This window comes from Anas platyrhynchos, chromosome 34, assembly GCF_047663525.1.
Source record: "Anas platyrhynchos isolate ZD024472 breed Pekin duck chromosome 34, IASCAAS_PekinDuck_T2T, whole genome shotgun sequence".
In the NCBI taxonomy this organism is placed as follows: domain Eukaryota; kingdom Metazoa; phylum Chordata; class Aves; order Anseriformes; family Anatidae; genus Anas; species Anas platyrhynchos.
The window spans coordinates 2,369,555-2,391,101 of record NC_092622.1 but is presented as its reverse complement, the minus strand read 5'-3'; the positions used below and the strand labels follow the sequence as shown (position 1 = coordinate 2,391,101).

At 49.5% G+C, this 21,547-nt stretch overlaps 1 protein-coding gene across 3 annotated transcripts in view; it reads right to left on the bottom strand.

Moving 5' to 3' along the window:
- R3HDM2 (R3H domain containing 2) overlaps positions 1-21,547 on the bottom strand; it is a 52,228-nt gene that overhangs the window by 9,774 nt on the left and 20,907 nt on the right. For all 3 annotated transcript variants that reach the window (XM_027445423.3, XM_027445421.3, XM_072031929.1), the window contains 11 exons: positions 13,832-14,027; positions 12,794-12,835; positions 11,006-11,092; positions 10,327-10,453; positions 9,077-9,155; positions 8,295-8,354; positions 7,098-7,238; positions 6,612-6,720; positions 5,799-5,894; positions 4,565-4,596; positions 2,638-2,870 (listed from right to left, as the gene is read on the bottom strand). In XM_027445423.3, coding sequence (XP_027301224.1) covers positions 2,638-2,870; positions 4,565-4,596; positions 5,799-5,894; positions 6,612-6,720; positions 7,098-7,238; positions 8,295-8,354; positions 9,077-9,155; positions 10,327-10,453; positions 11,006-11,092; positions 12,794-12,835; positions 13,832-13,996 — 1,171 coding nt within the window. In that variant the 5' untranslated portion in view covers positions 13,997-14,027. The remainder of the gene's footprint in view (positions 1-2,637; positions 2,871-4,564; positions 4,597-5,798; positions 5,895-6,611; positions 6,721-7,097; positions 7,239-8,294; positions 8,355-9,076; positions 9,156-10,326; positions 10,454-11,005; positions 11,093-12,793; positions 12,836-13,831; positions 14,028-21,547) is intronic.

Below are 21,547 nucleotides of genomic sequence, written 5' to 3'. Positions count from 1 at the left end.
TCTGCAGGGCTGCCCTCCAGCCTCTTGTCCCCCAGTCTGTACACACAGCCAGGGTTGCCCTGTCCCAGGTGCAGACTCTGGCACTGGTTCTTGTTAAAACTCATGCGGTTGGTAACTGTCCAGTCCTCTAATTTGTCAAGATCTCTCTGCAAGACCTCTCTCTACCCCTGAGGAAGTCAACAGCTCCTCCCAATTTAGTGTCGTATGCATACTTACTTTGTATACCTTCAAGTCCTGCATTCAATTAATTTTAGAAAACATTAAAGAGAACTGGCCCTAAAATGGAGCCCTGGGGAACCCCACTAGTGACTTTCTGCCAGCCTGACATAATTCCATTTGCTGATACTCTTTGAGCCTGATCCGTCAGCCAACTGCACACCCATCGTATTATATTATATTTGTATAATATATTTAATTATTGTATAGTTTATATAATATATTTATATAATATATTTATATATATATTATTATTATATATTTATCTAGTTGTATGCTGGACACTTTGTCCAGAAGGATGTCCTGTTTTGTCTGTAAAGAAGACAGACTCTAGAAATGCCATGGGACTTCTGCTGGGAAGAGAAACCTGGCTGGTAGAGATGAGAGGTTACTAAATGAGGGAGCTGCTGGACAATACTCATTTCAACTCAGTGGCATAGACCAGTCTGTGGAAAGAAGCTGGAGAGCTGTTCTCAGTCACAGCTCAGTTCTGCAGCCAGGCAAGGCCCCTGTTGAGATTTGTCCAAGTGTTCACCCAGTGCAGAGGGGATTGAAGGAATCCATTAAATGGCGATACAGACCTAGCACGTGCACACCCTTTGAGCAAAGGAAAGGGGGGTGGCGGCGGTGTTTGAAAGCAATTCCTTCCCTTGGTAGGAAAAATTGTTAGGAAGGATCGTGACACACGCTGCAAGGCACCCAGCTGGGAAGTGCTCTCCTCACTGTTTCAGTGTTACTTCCAGAAATAAAAGGTCTTTGAAACTACTGCTCGAAGCCCCGTAGCTGTTATTTAACTAATTCTGCCTCTGATCTACTGCATTGCAACAGCTAATCTTCAGGCATTCTGCTAAGGAAGCCGGTATCATCAGCCACATGGGGCGAAGAAGGAAACATTTTGCTCACAGTTGCCCAGGGGCTGAATGCTGACATGGGAAAAGAGCCCCAGAGCCTGAGGCGCTTCCTCCTGCACAGAACAAACACAGAGGATATGGTGTTGTTTTTTTTCTTTCTAGTGAAAATTCAGCTCCCCCCTCCCCAGGCATTTCTAATCACTCGCCATTATATTAAGCCTGAAGAGCAATTGGCTTCTGTTCTCAAGGGAGACCTGGAAGAAAAATATAGAAAGAGTGAAAACCCAGATCTTTTTCTGCTTTGCTTTGCACGTGGCTGGGACAAATCTTCAAATAACTGCTCCCGTCAGCTGATGAATCAGTCTTGGAGGTGGTTGCAATAATCAGAGTAAGCGCAGCCCTGAGCACAATGGAAACAGAGTCCCAGGAGATGATGCAGCTACCTTCAAACTGCAAGATGAATGTCTGGTTTTCAAAGCCAGCCTGGGTGCTAGAAGAGCAGCCTGGCTGCCTTTTAGATCCACCCCTTTATTTGGGCAGATCCTTATGAAACAGTCTCATCACCCACAAGCACCAATTTGCTTCCTCTCCCCAGAAAATGCTGGACAGTTCTCGAGCGTTTGGGGACCCGTTGCCTACCAGTGAGAACTGGGTTCTGCTCACTGATACTGCACAGCAAGTGCAACCAGCTACCTTGCTTATCACCAGATCATCCAAATGAGAGCAAAGACCTGCGAGGCCTCTGCCACAAGTGACCTTCACAAGCAGTTGGTTGTAAATAAAGGACTCTGCTCCCCGCTGTCAGTGCCAAGAGCACCGCACGTCCTCTCAAAGAGCTGTTGCCAGTTACAGGTTACTGGTGAAGTCCCACCACACCTTTCTCTACACGGGCTGTGCTTTGTGCTATCTGGATGGAAAAGAACTGATCTGAAGCAGGCAAAGAGATGTCTGACCCTAACTCCCTTTGGTGTTCCTGAAACCTTGAGCTGTATTCAAGAGCTCTTCAAGAGCTGCAGACCCAGCACCCTGCTGTTATGTTTGCTCTCAGGAGCAGGGTGAATCATTTGGGGGGAACATTGTAGGCAGATACCACTGAACACAGCCTTTACGTGATGAGACTGTATGTCTGATGAGACAAGCTAATTGGTAATGCCATTCCCTGGACCTCCTTTGCTGGAAAGCAAGGAAAAGTGCCAGATGGTTCATCCTGAGTAAGTCTTAGGGCTGTGAGGGATTGTGGGGAGGAGAAAGAAATGGGAACATAACTTGCAGCTCAGCAGGGGAGAGAAAATAACAGAAGATTGGTAGCTTGAGTCCCAGGGTGTGGGACTGCACAACTTTTGCCTTGGATAACTCTGCTAAAGGGAAGTAAGTAATCTAACGGTGAGTATTGAAAAAGCAGACGGTGAGCCAATTGGCATATCCTGGGTACCAAACATGTTCAGATGATGTCAACCATGTCCCATTTGAACCAGTCACTGACCACAATAGCATCATGAGCCCCATCCATCCAACCCATGTCTGCTAGGTGCCCTTTGGCAGCAGGCAGACGGGGAAACCAACCCAGTACCTGCCCGGGATGTTCTGCTGGCAGTGCTGCCTTTGGTACTCCCGATGCTGTCCCCCCGCGTCAGGATGGAGATGCCACTGAAGCTGCTGGCTTTGGTGACGGGCGGTCGCAGGTTGCGGATGGAACCATCTGAGTCTGTGCTGCTCCACGGCCGAGGCTCCAGCGACTTTATCTCGCTCTCTGTGCTGCTCTGGCGGCTGCCCGAGGCCCGGTTCAAACTGTCCCGGTTGCCCCTGCAGAGACCAGCAGAGTTAGACAACACCTCCAGGGGAAAGGGGCAGGAGCAGGACCCACCGGTGCTGCATCTGAGCTCTCACACCAGGGCGGTGACCCCAGCCAGCAGCTGGCTCTGTGAGACAGCACACGGGCACCGCGCACAGAAATCTGACAGCAAACAAACAGCCCGTCTTGGGCATGCACCGTGAGGACCCAGACACTGCTGATCTTCCTTGGTGTGTGCTGAGAGCTGGCTGCTGCCTCTTTTTCCTAACCAGATGCCAGCCTGGAAGAGATGCCAGCAAGGGTCAGAGCATGATCCCTTGCTAAAGCCCTCCTTGTCTCAGAACACAGAGCTTTAGAGACAAGGATGATCTTGCAAGACCACTTTCTGCATTTCTGCACCAGTCCTTGTAAGGCTGCTGGGAATGTGTGAGAACAAAAGGGAACACCTGGCCTGGAAAAGCAACCAGTGCAATGTTTATTATCACTAAACAGGTGAAGGAATTGGACCATGCAGCTTCACAGCCCAAATCACAGGTGACCTAACAAGCATCACACTTGAGCTTGGACTCTCTTCAACTTAAACCCTGAAGGCTGCTTCTGAGGATGTTCAGAGAGGTTTGGGGGGAGAAGGGGCATGTCAGGGCTGACTTTTGAAACCCAGTTCTTAGCAGAGCCCTGACTGCACCTTGGCTTCTCCTCCAGCTGCAATCACATCAGCAATTGTCATCCTGCCACTTGCTGGGTGCCTTTTTCTACAGCCCCATGTCTGACCTGAAAACGGTGTCCTGCCTTCAGCACTACTGCCACCAGCAGGCTCCAGCACAGCATCCCTGTAACTGTGCTGAGGACACTTCATTTTCCACTGCAGCATTCCTCCAAAGGCAGCCGGAGCCACAGGAAGGCTGAGAGAAGCAAAGCTGCTCCTTGCTTATATCCTTCTGTCCTGTTCGTGGAGATGCTTCATCTCCAGAGCTCTGACTATTAAACAAGAGGGCAGTGGGCACAAGGATCTCTCCATTTTCATTCCATTCTTTTATCCATGTAGCATTGACAGCCTCCACTGCCAAGCAGAGGGCTGTGCAAGGTGGCTCTTCAGGCTAATTCCATCCTTCCAGCCTTCTCAGCCACAGAAAAACTACTTAATAGGGAAATGCTGCTCAAACGTGTTCCCATTGCCCTCTGCAACATACTCTAGTTGAAATGGATGCCTGAGATGCTTCACTGCCACCATTAAGTCATCCAGCTGTTATGATCAGGGGACTGGGGACAGCTCCACCATATCTGGTTGCTGACCCTGTCACTATAAGGGCAGGAGCTCTCCTACACCTCTGGGAAAGAAGAGGCTGAATGGTTTGAAAACTATTGAAATCCTGTGGCTTTCCCTTCCTGCCTGCCATTCCCACCTTGCACTGCTCCATTTTAATTGATCAGTTGGCAAAAAAGGACTTGGAAATTGATGTTGCAAAAAATACAACTTCAGTAACTTCACAAGCAGCCGTGCATGGGGCAAACTTACTCAGCAGGACAATGTACAAAATAAATCACAGAGATACCTAAAAATCTGCCTCTGTTTGTGAGAACTAGAAGAAAAGCCTTCTTTGGAGATTCTGTCGGTTAACATCAGAAAAAAGCATCATTATAGAGTCATGCAGTCCTCCACAGAGAAAGCCAGAGATACAGAAGGCATCTGTTAAATAGTACTAACCTGCTGTCAGTGAGATATCCATTCTGGCCAGTCTGGAAGCACGGAAAAGACATGGAGATGGGAAGGAAAGAAAAGGGAGACTTAATAACTTTGAAAGCAACAAACCCAGGCAATTTCAAAGCAAAGAGGAGCAAAGCACTAATGGTATGGGACTCAGACACAATTGGGGTTGGGCACTAGTTGCATGGTCACCCAGGAGTCTTGCTGAGCCTTCTGCACTTCAGACCCCATCTGGCTCTCCATCCAGGCCCACTAGGAGCCTTTCCCAATATCTGACCCCGAGATCTCTCAGGAATATCCAAATCTGAGTCCTCAAATCTCTACCTCACTGCTCAAAGGCAGTGCCGATGGTTGCTTTGTCAGTGGAACAATCAAGGAAGGCCAGACATACAAGGGTGCTTACTTGCAGGCAGTTATCAGAGCCATGAAAAACAGTCAGAGGACTCAGCCCAGTCCACAAGGTGAGAGCCAGCCCTGCCTCTGCGAGTCAGATGCAAAACTCTGGCTCTGCCCATGAACATGGAGAAAAGGTAGGTATATACCCACCCAGTGTTGTGTCAATATGGGACAGCACCTGCTCTACTCCAGGACTATCAGCAGAGCTGCTTACTGGCGTGTCTGGATGGCTTTGAGTCCATCTGCAAGACAACTCTGTGACTACCATCGGCTAGAGAGTATAGCTGAAACCTGATGACTTGAGGAGGAACTCAGCACAGTGGCTGCTTGAACATCCTCCTTGGCCTGGCACATGGCAATTCCCTTTAGGACAAAGGAAAGAATTGTCCCCCAGAAACTCAGAGCAGCAGGCAAGGAGCTGGACTTTAAACTTGACCCACGGCAGATCAGTACTTGGAATTGTCCCACGTCCATGCATTTGCCACTTGGCACAGCACAGAGAGCTGCCTCCAGCTGGCAGACAGCACTCAGCATAGCAGGTGGAGCACAGCAGCTTCTCTGAGCCAGATGTGAGTGAGGAACACAGCTCTGCCTTAGAGGAATTCGACATAGGGACCAGACTTCTCAAGCAAACAATAACCAAGCTGGACATTTTGTAAGGAGAAAATTGAGTGTCCTAGGTATCTTTGTTAGGAGCTGGAATTCACTGGTAGGTACCAGAACAGTGTGAAATTTGTAGAAAAGGCAACGCTGAGATCTGACCTCTTAGAATATTCAAGGACACCTTCTGATACAAAGTTCCAGGAAGGTACCTGGCAAGTGAGTCACCCATGCTTACCTCTCGTGCAAATATCCGCTCCCTGACCCGCTGATACTCTTCCTCTCGTTCTTCTATAGATTTGCTCCTTCTCCCATCCTGCAAGGGGAGTCTGATCTGAAGGGACAAACACAGCTCAGCGGGTCAGCAGTTGCCAATGGCAGCAGAGGGTGTAGTCAGCTGCTGATATTTCTACATAACAGTGTAAGTGGATGTGGATTGTGGAGTACGTGCATGACGCCTGGATGCAATGACACAGCCCTAGCCTTTGAACATACCACCTGGACACCTACGTCTAGGGATGAACGTCCTGGAAGACTCAGTGCACTCCACCTCCTGTATCACAACCTTCCTCCTGATGCAGAGGACTGGCAGTGCTGCTGAGCGCAAAAACTAGAACGTTTCACTTTGCTGATGGTTTCCTTCCAGCAGCACTGCGAGGTCCTGATGACTTCACAGCTTGACTTGCTGCAAGCCCCAGTGAGAGATGGGAAAGACACTTGGCAATGCTCAGCTCTGGGACTTTTCCAAGGAAACCTTAGTAAAGGCTTTCACCTTAAAGTCTGGCCCAGCCACCAGTCAATATTCAGGATATAGAAAGGTACCCCGCATAGAATCCCCACAAATTCTTTCTGGTTTTCTACAGTATTTTGTCAAGTTTTCAGAATATATCTAGATGCTGTTGTTTGTGTAGGGTTCTGCTGCTGTTTGGGTAGGGAAGCTTCTATCAAAGGTTTCTGCAGGACACCCAAGAGGAGTTTACAGTCATCCTCATCTTAGAAAAGTCTAATCTGACTTTCACAAGTGTGCGGGTAACTCATTGCCATCTCTTACCTGATTATCATCTCGGTCCATGCTGGTATCATCTCGTTTTAGGATAAACCTCTGCGGGAACTCTGCATTCTTCTCATCTTTGATGTGCTCAGAGAACCTCTGCTCAGGGCTGCAGGAAGAACCAGCTCTTATTAGAAGGGTGAAAATGGGTGTAGAACTGTCTCCATAAAACCACTGCCTTGTAGGGAGCGGGGAACAGATGTTTGTTGTGTTAAATCTCCTCTGTCTAACAGCAATGAGAGCCCCTATCCCTTCTCTGGGAACTAAAGAGAGCTGGAAAGGGCTTGCAGATACAAACACTGGGGACTGGAAGTGCAGGATTCTTTGGGCCCTTCCAGAGAAGGAAAAAGCCCTTCTTATGGAGGCATTAAATGTGGTGCAAAATTCATTCTGCTCTGGACCATGCCAGGGCTCTTGTAGCGAATGGAAGGGCAAGGGCAAGGGCAAGGAGTGCTAGCCCACTTGTCCTCTCTCCCTCCCCCTTACATGCGTGTGTTACTCGTCTTGTTGATAATGACCGCCTTCCCGGTTTGGTCAACGTTATGGTCCATGCCGAAGTAGGCAGCTACCCGGTGCAGCAGCATCCTGTGGTACGAGGTCATCTGAGGAAACTTCTTAAACTGATTGCTGAGAACAGGGAAGAAAGCATTGCAATTTAGAAGGCTTCGAAACAGACAATGATAATCAGACACCAAAACAGAGAGGCAAAGGAGAGGCCACGGAGGCCTTGAGCAGATCCCAGATCAGATCACACCACCCATTTGAAGCAGTCAGCACTCGAGCACTGCTTCTTACACTGAGCATCAACGTGGGCTTACAGCTCTCTGCCAGACAGAACTGGGCTGATTCAAGGTCTCAAGCTGAACAGGCCGTTTCTGAAACCAGATCAACTTTTGCAAAAATGCACATGCTTATTTCTAAGCAGAAACAGGAGCCAGAATTAGTATGTACAGTGACTTTTCTGATCCTATTAGACAAAGAATTCTGCAAGCCCTGCTGCAGACACCTATTCTATTGTAGCTTGAATATTATGTTCAGTTTTGGACCCCTCAGCAAAAGAAAAATACTGAGTTACTCAAGTATGTGCACAGAACAACAATGAAGCTGGTGCAGGGACTAGAAAATAAGATTTACAAGGACTGACTGAGGGAACTGAAGGTGTTTAGTCTGGAGAAGAGGAGGCTGAGAGAAGACCTTATTGCTCTCTACAACCACCTGAAAGGAGGTTGCAGCGAGGAGGGTATTGGTCTCTTTTCTAAGGTGACAAGTGATAGGATGAGAGGAAACAGTCTTGAGTTGCACCAGGGAAGGTTCAGATTGGATATTAAGAAGAATTTCTTCATGGAGAGGGTCATCAAGCATTGGAATGGGCTGTCCAGGGAAGTGGTGGAGACTTCATTCTTGGGGGCATTTAAGAGGTGTGTGGATAGGGCAGTAAGGGACATGATTAGTGATGGGACTCGACAGGTCTGTCTGATGGTTGGACTTGTTATCTCAAAGATCTTTTGCAACTTAGATGACTCCATAATTCTATTCTATTCCACTTTCATGGGCAAGGGAAGGTGGAAGATGTCTGAGAGAACAGCGTGTCCAAAAGACAGACTCTTCTCTCCTGGGTGACCAAGCTCCTAAACTGCAAGTTACAAACCTCTTTTGCTTAACACAAACTTGAAGATCACTTACTTGTTATCACTAATAAATTCCAGAATCTCCTGTTCTAACTTTAGCAGCATCATTCTATCCCTGTCAAAAAAAGAAAAAGCAAAAAGTCACCTTTAGAGATAGTGAAGCACAGCTTCCTCTGCGTGGTACCCGCCAGGAGCAATCAACAGTATTAACTGAGCTTCACACATCCTCCACAGCAATGAACTAAAAAGCTCTGTATTTTTGCCTATATAGTAAATTAATTGCCAGATTTTTTTTTTCCAGTTTAGAGTTCTTGTTTTCATAATAATTTTTTTGTGCTTGGCTTTTGGTAATACCGAATCTCTGCTCTGCTGGAAGCTCCAGTGGTAGAGACTCCAGCTTTGCTATTCTTATGCCAGCATTCAGCTTCATGATGTTTATTACTGACATGGGAGCAGTTCCTTTGCAGGCTAATATTTGGCAGTCATTTTTGTAAAGGGTTTTAAGGCAATCCAGATTACTTCCTGCTTGCATTCAAACAAATTCCTCTTCCTCTTTCTCTGTCTCCATAATATATGGGCACGTTTTGATTGACTGCAGTACATGAAGTTGCAGTTGTGTTTTTTGTTTCCACACTGCTCCAGCAAGACTCTCTGAATTCCAAAAAGTAAAACACACTTTCAGGTACTTTCCATAGTCGCTGCTTCCCTCTCCTCCCAAGATACATGCAGACATACACACAAACACCATGAGTTTAGGGTCAATTAGAGAAGCACTGGTCACCAGGTACTCCCTCCCTTCATTCCATCAGCAAGTTCTTTTACTGACTAGGGACCTACCTCGGGTTTTTTTTCAGTGTATTTACTAAAAATTCATGTAAATCTATTCCAGTGGAGTCTGTATATTCCTGGCTGGAATCTGAAACAACAATAGCAGCAGAACAAATTAACAAAACACTGCAATAGAAGAATAGGTTGAAGGGAAGAGGTACGTGTCTCAGCAATGACTCACTACATGCATGAGGATGATGTCCCCACACAGCTGCTGCAGGAAATTCAGCCTCATTACCAGCACTGACCATTCACAGCAGGCAGTGAGGAAGAAAGGCCCATCCTGTTACCGCACTGATTGGGTTGGGACCTGCATCACCTTGGCTAAAGTCCAGCTTCTAGCACAGAATCTGAACGCGACCTTGAGGTCAAGTCTCTTGATCTGAGAAATGGGGACTGCATTCCTTGCCTCTGCGGGCAGCAGGAGGACCAGAAAGCTATGTACAGGGCACTATGAGCACAAGACCCCATAAGGAGGATGCCAAAGAGATGGAGAACACAGTTCACAAAGGGAAACCTTGCCCCTGAAGCCTGTTCAGAGCACATTCCAACCACTCAGAGCACATTGAGGGATAGTCCAGACAGTTACAGGAGGCCCCTGCAAGTGTAATGTATCGTGCTTTTGTAGAAATAAGCAACTTCCGCACCTTTGATTCTGCAAGCTACTTAACTGGAGAGCCCCGCTGGCTCGGTTCTTCCCCTTTCCTCACACCCTTTTTAATTTTAGAAGTAACTGCAGAAAAAAACAGTAAATCAGTAACTGTATCTGCACTGGTGCAGGCACGCCCTCTGTGTAAAGATTTAAGGTGCAATTTGCTCAACAGATCAAATGTGCATCTTTTAGCCATTTCTGTGCCCCAAAATCAAACACACGGGATCATACAGCACGAACTGAGCTCACCTCCTTGCAACCTCACATCTTGGCACCAGTGGCAGGTTTTCAGAGAATCAAAACTAAACTGAAACCAGGAGCCTATGCAGTGGCTCTTCCTAGTTTTGCACCTGCACATCTAAAAAGCCACCAACACCACTCTAAAGGCACAGGAAGCCTGCAAGTCTGTTGGGGCACATGACAATCTAGAGAAACCCTTGCCCTCCCTCACCATGCTTTGCTCCAGAAAGGATGTGATAAAGATAACACATTCCTGTACAGTCATCAGCAGAGATAACCCCTCTGCTTCCAGCAACTGCACCCCTGGCCAGCAGAATCCCCAAAGTGGGTTAAGACCAGACTCGCTCTGTCCATAAGAGCACCTGACCTCGAGACAGCATTTTCCTTGGTGCCTTGTCTTTATTCTTGTCTTTTTCTTCTTTCTCAGCCCCATCTTTCGTGGACTTTTCCTCTTCCTTGTCAGAAGGGCAGCTAACGTGCAACTGAATGATGTCCTGGAACAAAACAAACCAGGCTGGTCTGAGTCACTTGGACCCTCCCCAGAATCACTGCCATGGTTAGAGATGTTGGCAGCTGAGAAAGGCATTAGGGAAAGGCAGGAGTTTCAGGTAGCAGATCCAAGGTATTTCATAATTATCCCAGTTCTGAGAGCAGACAAAGTAGTCTCTCTCTCCCCATCCTCCTCCCAACGAGAAGCTTTCAGCAGGATCTGATGGGACTCAACAGCATTTCCCACTGCTGAAAACCTGACTTGCCTGGATCAGCTCAGGATCTAAGTCACATGCTTCTCTGCTCGAGGCTGATAAAACTCCATTACACTTTGATTACCCGAGGTGAGTTAGGTCTTGCACCATTACAAGTGATTCCTTGTCAGACAAGGATTGTGACTGTATGCATACAAGCAGTGCTCATGAGCACGACCGCTTCCTTCAAAACCTGGGAACTTATTGGCTCTCAGAGGTACAAGCACAGTGTAAGACATCACCTCCAGCATGAAGGGGATTTTCTCGTCTTCTACAATCCAGTTTGTCTGATTTTGGGCCTACCTGGGACTCCAGCAGGCCATCTACAAAGGGGCTAGATGATTCTTCACATACAGCCAAACTTCTGACCAGCTTAAGCTTTGAATTAGACTGGAAAAGGAAAAGAAAGAGTGCAGTTAAGACATCTAAGTCAGAAAGCACACTTAAAAGTTCATGCTGCTGCATTACAAAGCCACTCCTGCAGTCAGTGTTGATTAAACTGCTGAAAAGGAGGAGTACTAAACCAGGTCCTTGCAACAAACAGGAACGTGCACATGCTTGGAGCCCTAGAGTGAACCAGTTATTTTGTTCCTTTGGTCTGTGATTAGGATTTGAACCAAGCAACTTATAGGTGGGAAAGCCTTAATTCATGCATTCATTGGCCTCTTCAGCCAGGGCAATCCTAGCTCCTCCCCTCCTTGCCAGATAAGAATCAAAACCATTCAGAAAGGATACAGCTGAAACCAACTATCTTCTTTTCTAAGATGTGAAGTGAGAATTGTTACTGTTCTTAATTACAAGGCTGTCATCCCATTTACATCTTGCCTGTCTGACCTGCTGCCTTCGGTTATTTTGGGTGATATAGTAGTGCTTTGAGAAAAAGTTTAAAATTAAACCTGCACTTGCTGGACTGTTGGCAAGCTGACTCACTTGGGTGACAAACGGGAAAAAACATTATCGTTCAGTCACATGGGAACCCAGGCAGGATTGGCAATATGGGGTGCCTGAGGTGCACAGACACATTCTGCCTTCTGCATGGAAAGGGCAGGAATTGGAATCGCAGCCTGTTTGTGTGCTGCACAGAGTCCTGGCTTCTAAGAGCAAACAGAACCACTAGAATACTTTTTCTGCACACCCTGTAGGTCATAAAAGCAGCACATTGTTTTCATACATTACCTTAATTAAAACCAGACATACCCATTACTACAAATTTAACCGGTCTCCCCTCTCTCCCGTGCCTCAGTGCATAACATGTCTTCATTTGGGTTTGAATTTTGGGAAAGAGGGGGAAAAAAAGGAGAAAGAGGAAAAAGAGAGACCTTCACCCTCCCAATCACAGTTTTAAAATCAAGCCCTGAACAACCTCATAGCTGACCCTGTTTTGTCTTGGAGGTTGCTCTAAATGAATCCTAGCTGGACTAGATGGATGCCTGAATTATGTGTTTTATAATTGCCAGTTCTGGAAAATTCACAGCCACTTTTGGTAACCTGGCTCAGTAGTTATTGTTGAATTCAAATTTTGCAAATAAAAACTGAGGTTAACACTAGGAAAGTTAAAGAATATAAAGAACCCAATGGCTGCATTTTACCCTCAGATTTTGCCTTAAAAAACATTCTAGAACAATGGTGTCCTGGTGCTTGTTACTAGCAAAAGTTTCAGATATGCTAACTTGCATATGGCATCACTGTAAGAGCAAATGCAGCATTCCCTGAAGAAACAGGGCTCTAGGTGAAACCAGACAGTTACACTTTAACTCTTTTTTTAACAGGAGGGTGTAACAGGAAAGCTTGCTGCCCTGTCCCTCCGATGAAATCTCCGGATTTCCTTTCTGGCATTTCAGAGTCTGAGGAGGGCACCAGTGTGGTCGTTAGGAGCAGCAAATAGTTCCTCCACGGGCAAGTGTGTGTTAAATAGGAACATTCATGCTCCAGTGGGTGGAAAGGCACCATCCTGAACCATGCTGATTAAAATAGACATGCTGTGTGTTGATTACGGAAACAGAGAAGACTTGAGGGAACTGTTTTAGGGCTGGGATCGTGGCTTGGCTCAGAATGGACAGAGCAAGAAAGGGATGGCAGCATATCCCATACCTTGGCTCTTTTTCTGGCATGTCCATGACTTGATGTCCGCCTCTGTAGAGAAAGAACAGAGAAGGCAAGAAGCTTAATATGAATGTAGACAGAAAAGGTATTTGTTGTTTGAGGCAGCACAACGCTGAGCGTGTAAAATGACTGAAGGAAATCTCGACCCGGCAGCAGCGAAAGGTTGTGCAAACGGGAAGACCTGGAGAGCTGAGCTGTCCCGTCAGCCTCCAGGTGAGCTAAACCTGCCTTAGAAACTTCACGTGGATCAGCCCCACGTGGATCTGTTTCTGGAAGAACCAGCACAGCAGAACGATCACAGGACAGGCGTGTGAAGGTGCACAACGCAATTCTAAGTGGAAAAATTAGGAGTCTTCTACCAGTCCTGAGACGGGAAGGAGACTTTAGCATGATGGATCATGATGGAGATGCTGCTGCTCTGATTCAGATGGAGTCATTGGTTATTGCTGCCTTCTTAGGAACCTTTCCCCGCTACCACAAAGCGACCAAAGTCGGCTCTTTCTGAGCCTCACTGGTGCACCAAACCCGGCAGCAGCCACCACCTTTAAATGCAGAAGCATTCAGCAGGTTGGGCATTTCTTCAAGCTCCACACTAAGCTGAAAGAACACGTGACAGGACAGCAAAGCAGCAGGGAAGAGTGCCAGCACTCTCCAAATAATGCTTGCACATTTTTTTTTTCCCCCTTGCTGAAATGAAACCCCAAAACATTCATTTCCTTTTTGGGCATTTTTTAGCAGCAGCAAAGCAATGGCCAAGCAGCATTCCTGAAACTGAGCTCTCACTGGGATGCCTCCACTTCACGTTAAGTCATTAAATCATCTTTAGGTCAAAGAAAGGAGGTTATAGACAAGGGGCTGGAATCTGGGGACTGAGTACAGTGCCCTCAGGAGCAGACCGGTCTCATTTTCTCCCTGGCTCCATGAATATTTAGATTATTCCATTCCATGGAAACTGGCTCGTGTTTGCCACTAAAGGGGTCGCAGCTCCACAAGCTGTCAGAGATCGCCCCCGGTCTGCATGCTTACCTGAGATTCCTGACGCACGCTGATCTCCTCCCCATCCTTTTCCACCTCCTCCTTGCTCAGTGACCTGGATACACATTTGGTTTTGTTCACAGATTCCTCGACCACTTTTTTTTCAGACTCCTTCATTATTTCCAGAGACTCCTGCGTTGTGTTGCTATTTGACATCTTCAGAGCCCTACAACGGAGCAGTGGGCACCTGCCAGAAGAGGTGACAGAAGGGGTAGAAGGGGGTCAGGCGGTGGAGAGGTTTCCATCAGAGCACAAACTCTTGCACATAGAGCTTGTGACTTTCTTGTAACTCATCTGGTGTACTCCAAACCGAGCATCCTAATGACAGCCCCCCCCCTCATCCCCTGGGAGGCAGCCCCTGCTTCGAGGAGACCTTGCAGGAGCTCCACTCTATTTCCCAAGACTCTGAAGACATCAGCAGGGCTGAGCAAAGACCCTGAGATATGCAGAGGTCACTACCCTGCCCTTTAAGTTCTTTGATGTGAGGGAGAGGCTAAGGGTAGAGCTCCTGCTAACAAACACACAGAAGCAGAGAATCCAGAAGGTGAAATAAACTCAAGCAACAGGAGGATGGGTGCTCTGTCCCGGGACAAACAACACCAACAACAAATCGGCATTTTTTTTCCAAATCCCAGCCCAGTCCATCTTGCAATTGGTCCCATCTTCAGCGAGAAAACAGCCTTGTACCAAAGACATAACTCTGGTTCTTCCTGGGGAACAAAGTGCCACCTGATGTCTTCTGCCTACGGTTAGCTACTTCAGTCAAAGTGGGAGCCAACGTTAAGAGGAAAACACAATGCTTCCTTACGAAGTTATGGTTAATTGCATCCCTTTGATTAGCAGGAACACAGCCAGCCCCTGCAAGGAGTGAGCAGAAGCAGATGAAGCAGGTGCCCCTGCCTGATGGCAGCGTTATCAGGAGGAACGGACACGACACATCCCCGCTGCTCACATCAACTCCAGCACCGAGAACCACGCTTGTGGAGATGGTGACACCGTGGGGTGACAGATGAAGGGGCTGGGAAAGGGAAAGATGAAGGCAGGCCCCCCGAGACAGGACTCCAGAAAGGAAAGTAGAAGCCTGAATTTCAGAGAGGCTCGAACAAAAGGCCTGAGCACTGGAGAACACGGCTGATGTTTATCAACTTGTTTTATTAATTGCTTTGGCAGAACAAGGCTGAAAGAGCATCAGATTTCACAAAGATTTATTAACTCCTGGCTCCGCACGGGAACTGCTAATATTCATTAACTAATTCAACCTCACTCCCTTTTAATTTGCGGGAACGCTGAACATAAAATGTGTTTTACTTTTAGTGCAGCTACTGGAATAATTTCCAGTTCCAGCCCCTGAAAGCTGGAGTGCAAGCAGAAACCACAGCATCATCCAGTGAGAGCGCCTGGGAATCCTCGGCCCTGGATCCCGTGCTCGATCTAAGCGAGGAGATGGGACAGGACACGGAGAAATGGAGGAAGCTGTAGGTGCCTGAGCCTTCTTTCACATCTACCATCTCTGACGTCAGGCTTACGATGAGCTAAAGGCTCAGAGCTGCTCCAGCAGCAAGACTCGCTGCTGTCAGCTCAGAGTGGCAGGTGGGAGAACGGGGAAAGGAAAAAGTTACTTAACCCAAGGCTGTGATGAGTCGGCAGCACCTTCAGGGTGTGTGGGAGGAAACCCTGGTGACCCCAAAAGATGGATGGAAAAGGGTGCAGAGAAAGCAAGGAATGCCGCAGGGCTGAAGCTGACGAGGTCGCACTGTCTGCTTTATGGACAGGGCTCGTGCATTTCAAGGCAGACACCGAACTGCAGGAGGCTGATTGGGGAGACCACGAGCACGATTACAGCAAGGGGACACATCCCCACCCTGTAATAAAATGAACACTCTAATAAAACGAGCTATTTCTCACTAGCATGGAAATTCACGTGCACCCATTTCAGAGCAGAAAGCTGACGAGAAGCGCACCGTTAATTCCACAAACACCTTTCCGTGTCGAACATCTGAAAGTGCTGAGGACACCAGCGGCCAGACAGCTCCCTCTTCACCTGCGTGACACGAGGAAGCACAAATAACTGGGCGAGACCCCCACGTGCCCGCTGCGGCGCTGAGCCCGGCTGCTTCAGCCCCGTGTCGCATCGCTGCCTGGAGTGCCCAATTCAAGCTGAAGCCTCCTGACGGAAACCAGCAGCCACCCATGGCTGGTGCAGAGAAGAAACCATAGGGACAGGCTGCTGATTTTAGCCTGGCATGGCCACCCCGCTGTAGGTTCTTGTGCTGCATGGATCGTTTGTTGCTCCCTGCTCCTTCCTGGCACGGCCCCGTGGCACACGGTATGGCACCACCGCCGATCCCGTTAGCAGATGTTCCTGGAGCAACCCTTCAGGAAGAGGCTTCCCTCTGGAGTCACCCTGTGCCTGAGGGCACTGCTCTCTGCTGCCATGCCTCTGACAAAAAATTGGGGCAGAAGAGGAAAAGGAGTGCTTGCTTGACGGGCACGTCAGGCTCCTCGTGCAGGGCAAAAAGGAGAATTGCTACCCTGGACTTTCAGAGAGCCAACTTTGACCTCTTCCAGGACCTACTTGGGGGTATCTCATGGGCACTTCTTCCATGCTCAGGATCGGTGCATCCCTAAGAGTAGGAAATCGGGGAAGGGGGGCAGGAAACCTGCGTGGATGAACAAGGAGCTCATCGACAAGATCAAAAGGAAAAGGAAAGTCTATTAAATGTGGAAAAAGGGCCTGTCCTCTTGGGAGGAGTGTAGGAACGTTGTCAGGACCTGCAGGGATGCGACAAGGAAGGCTAAAGCCCACCTAGAGATGAAGCTTGCAAAAGAGAGAAAGGATGATACAAAGATTTTTTTTTAAAGTATGTAAACAGTAAAAGGAAGACTAGGGATAATGTGAGTCCCCTGCTGAATGAGGGGGGTGTCCAGGTAATGGGGGACGCTGAAAAGGTGGAGATACTGAATGCCTTCTTTCCTTCGGTCTTTGCTTCAAAGACTTCCTCCCAGGACTCCTGGATCCTGGAGTTCCCCTCAATCTGGATGCCCACCTGGGCAGCCTGCTGTAGGGAACCTGCTTTGGCAGGGGGGTTGGTTCCGATGACTTCTTGAAGTCCCTTCCAATCCCTACAATTCTGTGCTTCCGTAATTTCTACCCCCACATCAGGCACCTCAGAAGGCGCTCAGAATTCAAGCAGGGCAATGGGATCTTTTCTCATCATACTGCAATGCAACTTCAGCATCACAAGGGAAAAAAAATCATCATTTTTCCTCACCCCAAAAGAAGACTCGGAGACACTGAATAGATATTTGTACACTGCCCCCTCCCGAGAAACCTTCTGTCCCTGACAGCAGCGCTCCAAAAATTCAAGGAAGGGGTGTTGTGTGCTGCTAGTGCTTCTCAATTGCAATGCCTGCAAGAAGAGGTTTCCTTTCTGTGTGAATGAATCAGCCCTGCTCCCCCAGGACAGCCGTGGGATGCAGCGAGGGGGCGGCAGACACGAGCTGCAGTGACAGACAGCAGCTTGCAGGGGAAGGGGAAGTTCAGAGGGCTCGGTGGGGTGGGCGGGACGGAGCCGAGCTTCGCCAGGGAGATGAAAAGATGACGTAGATGCAGCATCAGGGAAGCCACAAAATCTGGGTCAGAGCAGAGACCAACAGAGCCACAGAAAGCGAGGGAGCTGCCGCTGGGTTTTGCTTGGGGTCTGGCTGCTGGCAGAGCCAGCAGGTGAGTTGCGGTGCCGAGCACCACGTGCCAAGGCCAACCCGAGGGCAGCCACGAGGGATTTCCATCCTCACCTCCACCCCGAAAGGGGAAACGCTGAACTCTACCTCCACTGCCTCCTGGCTACGCGCAGGCTGCAGCTGCCAAGCCACGACAACAAAAGCAGCAGCTGGTCCTGGTTAGGCAGGAATGGAAGCAAGAGACTTCGGCATTGATGGTGGAATGGGTCCAGAAGCAGAGCTGTGAAGGGCAGAAAGCCTACGGCCAGCTAACCCTCTTCCTGGCCTTGCTTCTCTGAGCACAGACGTTGCTGCAAGCTAAATGGGAGCGTAAAGGCGGCACACGGGTGCTTGACTGCAGGCCGGCACTGCAGGACAGAGGCACCCAAGGGAGCTTCTCCCGCCCCACGAGAGGGTTAAGCTACCTCTGGTCTTGGAAAAAAGGAAAATAAGCAAAAGTGAGCCCCATTCTCTCAGTTCTTGCCCAACCCACGGGCGCAGGGTCAAGCCTGCACGCTTACAGGCTTCGCCATGTGCTTCAGAGATGAGAGGTTTGACTCATATCCCCCCACCTCTTCCCTGGGGGGGGTTCATCTTTGTTTTCTGAGGCTCATCCCATAGGGAATAGGGAGCCTTAGGGAATAGGTCCAGCCCAAGCCATCTCCACGGGCCATATGAAGGCGACACGGAGCTCCCACGCTGGGGAAGGAAGGTTGCTCGCTGCCGGCAAGAAACCCCGCCGCAGCCCCCAGAGGCTCAGCTCTCCGCATCCTTGTGCTGGTTCTAAACACGAAGGCGGCACGCTTAGAAACAAACCGGATCCAATCAGCAATGCTGAGCGGAGCTGAAGCACTCCGAGGACTCCGAAATAAACACCCCGAGGCTGGTGACTCACTGGTGGGCATGACAGTCCCCGCCAGCGCGGATGGATGGCCCGAGTCATTCTCAGCCCCGGGGAGCTGGGCAGGAAGGGCTGGCCAAGGTGCTGCTGGAAACCGAAGGCAGAGAACCTGGGGGAAGGGGGGGGGGGGGGAGCAAGGACCCTCCCCAGCACCCACCCCGGGCTGCCGCTGAGCACCAAGAACCTCCCGCAGGGTAAACTGAGGCCGCTCTCCTGCTGGGTTCGTTCATTGGCTCCAGGTAACCCGATGAGAAGCGCGGCTCCGTGGCAACCAGCGCTGTCACCAAGAGCAACCAGCCAGCACCGGGGGGGGGGAGCCGGGGCCCCCCAGCGCAGCGGCTGCCCTAGGAGGGGGCTGCGCCTTCAGGGCGTTGAATATTCCCCCCCCCCCAAGCCTCTGCAGGGAGGTCTCCGTCCTCCTCCTCCTTCCCTAGGCAGCCAGGGAAGTTTCCGTAGTATCGAGGTGTGCCCCTAGCTGCGGCAGGAGGCTGTTAGGAAAAAGAAAAAAAGGAAAAAAAAAGAAAAAAAAAAAAGCAGGACCTGCAAAGGCTGTGCAGCTGCTGAAACATCACCTGCCAGGGCTGCTTGGCCAAACCAAAGCCCCCCAGCTTTTTCTTTTTATCGGTGAAGGGGGATGCCCAGCAGCCCCCCAAGAGGCAGGAGTCTCAGTTCAAAAGCAAAATGGTGAAGGGGCTTCCACCCCCCACTCCCCCCAGGAGGAGACTTGCTTCGGGAGAAGGTCCCGAAGCCTTAACCAGGAACAAGCAGAAGCTGCGACCGCCTCAGCCGAGGGAGCAGCCGCTCCAGAGCTTTCTCCACCAGCTGCAGTGTGGGGCTTTGGTCTTCACCCCCTTACAGCTCCCCCTAAAACAAAGCAAGACGCGCACACCGAAATGCAGGAGGGCCAGCTGTATTTGGCTGCACAGCGCACAGGCTCCCTGTGCTTAGTCACCGCTTCAAGTCTTAATCTCCACCCCCACATTACATCAAAGAGGTGAAACTGTGATGCAGATGGAAGGTTTGGACTTCAGGTGGAAAGTAGGGGGGGGGGGGAAATAGCCTCATGTGAACCAGGAGGCAGGAAATGCAGGTGAGACAAAACCCTCGGGGTTATTCTGCAGGATATCAGCACATCCCAACTAACTCCAAGGTGGGTTAGAAGATGCCAGCTGAGGGGCTTTCAACCCCAGACCAGGAGAAAACTTGGCTGCTGAGCAAACGCCAGCAGCAGCTTAACGTACCGTGGGACCCTCCTGGCTCTTCTGGTGGCAGGAGAACCCGGCTGCCAGAGGAGAATTGTCCCGTGGGGACCTGTGCCCGCACCTCTGCAGGTCCGTGGTGGTCGAGGCTGTCCCATGGACCAGAGCCCTGGGAAGACCCCAGAGTCCACTTAAGCCCCTCTGGCACCTGAGTGCTGCAGCCCTTGGGACTGCGCCACCCTGGGCAGGGCGGACACCTACCCCACTGCACTCAGGAGCTGCTACTGAAATGCTTCCTTCCTAAAGATGCAATGGAATAGTTTTCACTGAAAAGGAGTATTTCAAAAATACTCCTTTGCAAAAGATTGAACAAAACCCACCACTCAAATGAAAGCACAAGGCAGGCCAGCAGCAGCGAAGGCAATTGCCTGCCATGCAGCTGAGCTCCAGGCAGGAAGAGGGCTCCACCACGCAACTTCTGCCGCTACCAACAATGAGGGGAAAAAAAAAAAGCCAGTTTGACTGAAGGCCCGGCTGCTTCTCATCTCACAACCTCCACAGGAAGAACAGCACCAGGGGCTGAGACTGAAAGTTCATCGGATCATTTAAGGGGAGCAGCGCAGTGCCCTGGGCAGGCAGCACACGGAAGGAAGGCAGAGCCCTGGGAGCGGAAGAGAGGTTTTCTCTTCCCCGTGAGGGAAGGAAACAGAAGATGCTATTGAGCTGTGTTCTGAAACATGAATAAGCCCAGCCACCTACCCAGTGCCTCCCCGCACTCCACAGGGGACTCTGCGGTTTTTCATCTGGCACCTGCCACGTTGAGATCCGGCTCCTCGTGGAACGGAAAACTCACGGTTGAACACTTTGCGCTTGTCTCAGGAAAGAAGAATTAAAGGCAGAACAATCTGCTTTTGGTAAATGGTAAATACCATTTGTAGCTTTGAGCTCCTTCAGGAGGGGAGAAGAGGGACCCAGCGTGTCCGGCCACACCAGGTGCAAGGCTTGGAAACACCCAGACCACATGAACCAGCACGGAGGGGAGAAAAATATCAGTTCATTAACAGATTCGCTTCGTTTGCCAGGAATACGAAGGTGGCAATGCCTACTGCCCCACCCAGCCAGCTGAGGGATGAGGGGGCTCACAGCCAAAGAAAAGCAGCAGGGAAGGATTCTCCTCCACCCCCCAACCTCCCCCAAACACAAAAACTGCTGACGGGGTGCAGGAGCAGCAGGAAGAGTTGTCACGCGCTTGATGGGTAACTCCAACGTCGAGCTGAGGGATGCATTCAGAGAATCCAGCTCGATTACCTGCAATATTCAGCAATATTCAGGCCCTTTCTTTTCACTCCCAAAGCAGCCTATCTGCTACACAAGATCAGAGCTCCCCTCTAATTTCTGCTGTAAAAAGCTGATGACACAAAGATGGCAATCAATGGATTCATGCACTCTGCAGACATCCTGGGGAAGATAATTCAGTTCAGAGCTGAAGCCAGAGGCTGTAAAGATCCCCAGATCACTCCCAAAGCCTCCCCCTACCCTGTGCTTACTGCTCAACTTTTTTGCTTTAAAAAGGAAACATGCACCAAAAAATGGTGGTGTTGGGGAGGGATCTCATGAAGATGCAACCAGGCAATCGAGACAAGTTTTCAGACCCTCAAGAGCCCTAGATGGAAATGCCAGACTCCATCCATCACCAAACCGGTACATTCCCGGCTGCTCTACAGCACTTTGGGGTGCAAAAATTTCTTAAGCACTTGAACTCAATGGGTAAAATTTGCTTACGCCTAATTTACAGGTGTGGAAGAGGCGACGCAGAGAATTCCTGCTGCAGTTCTTAGCTGCCCGTATCCCTAGGGGGCATCATCCCATGACAGGTTGGACAGAGGA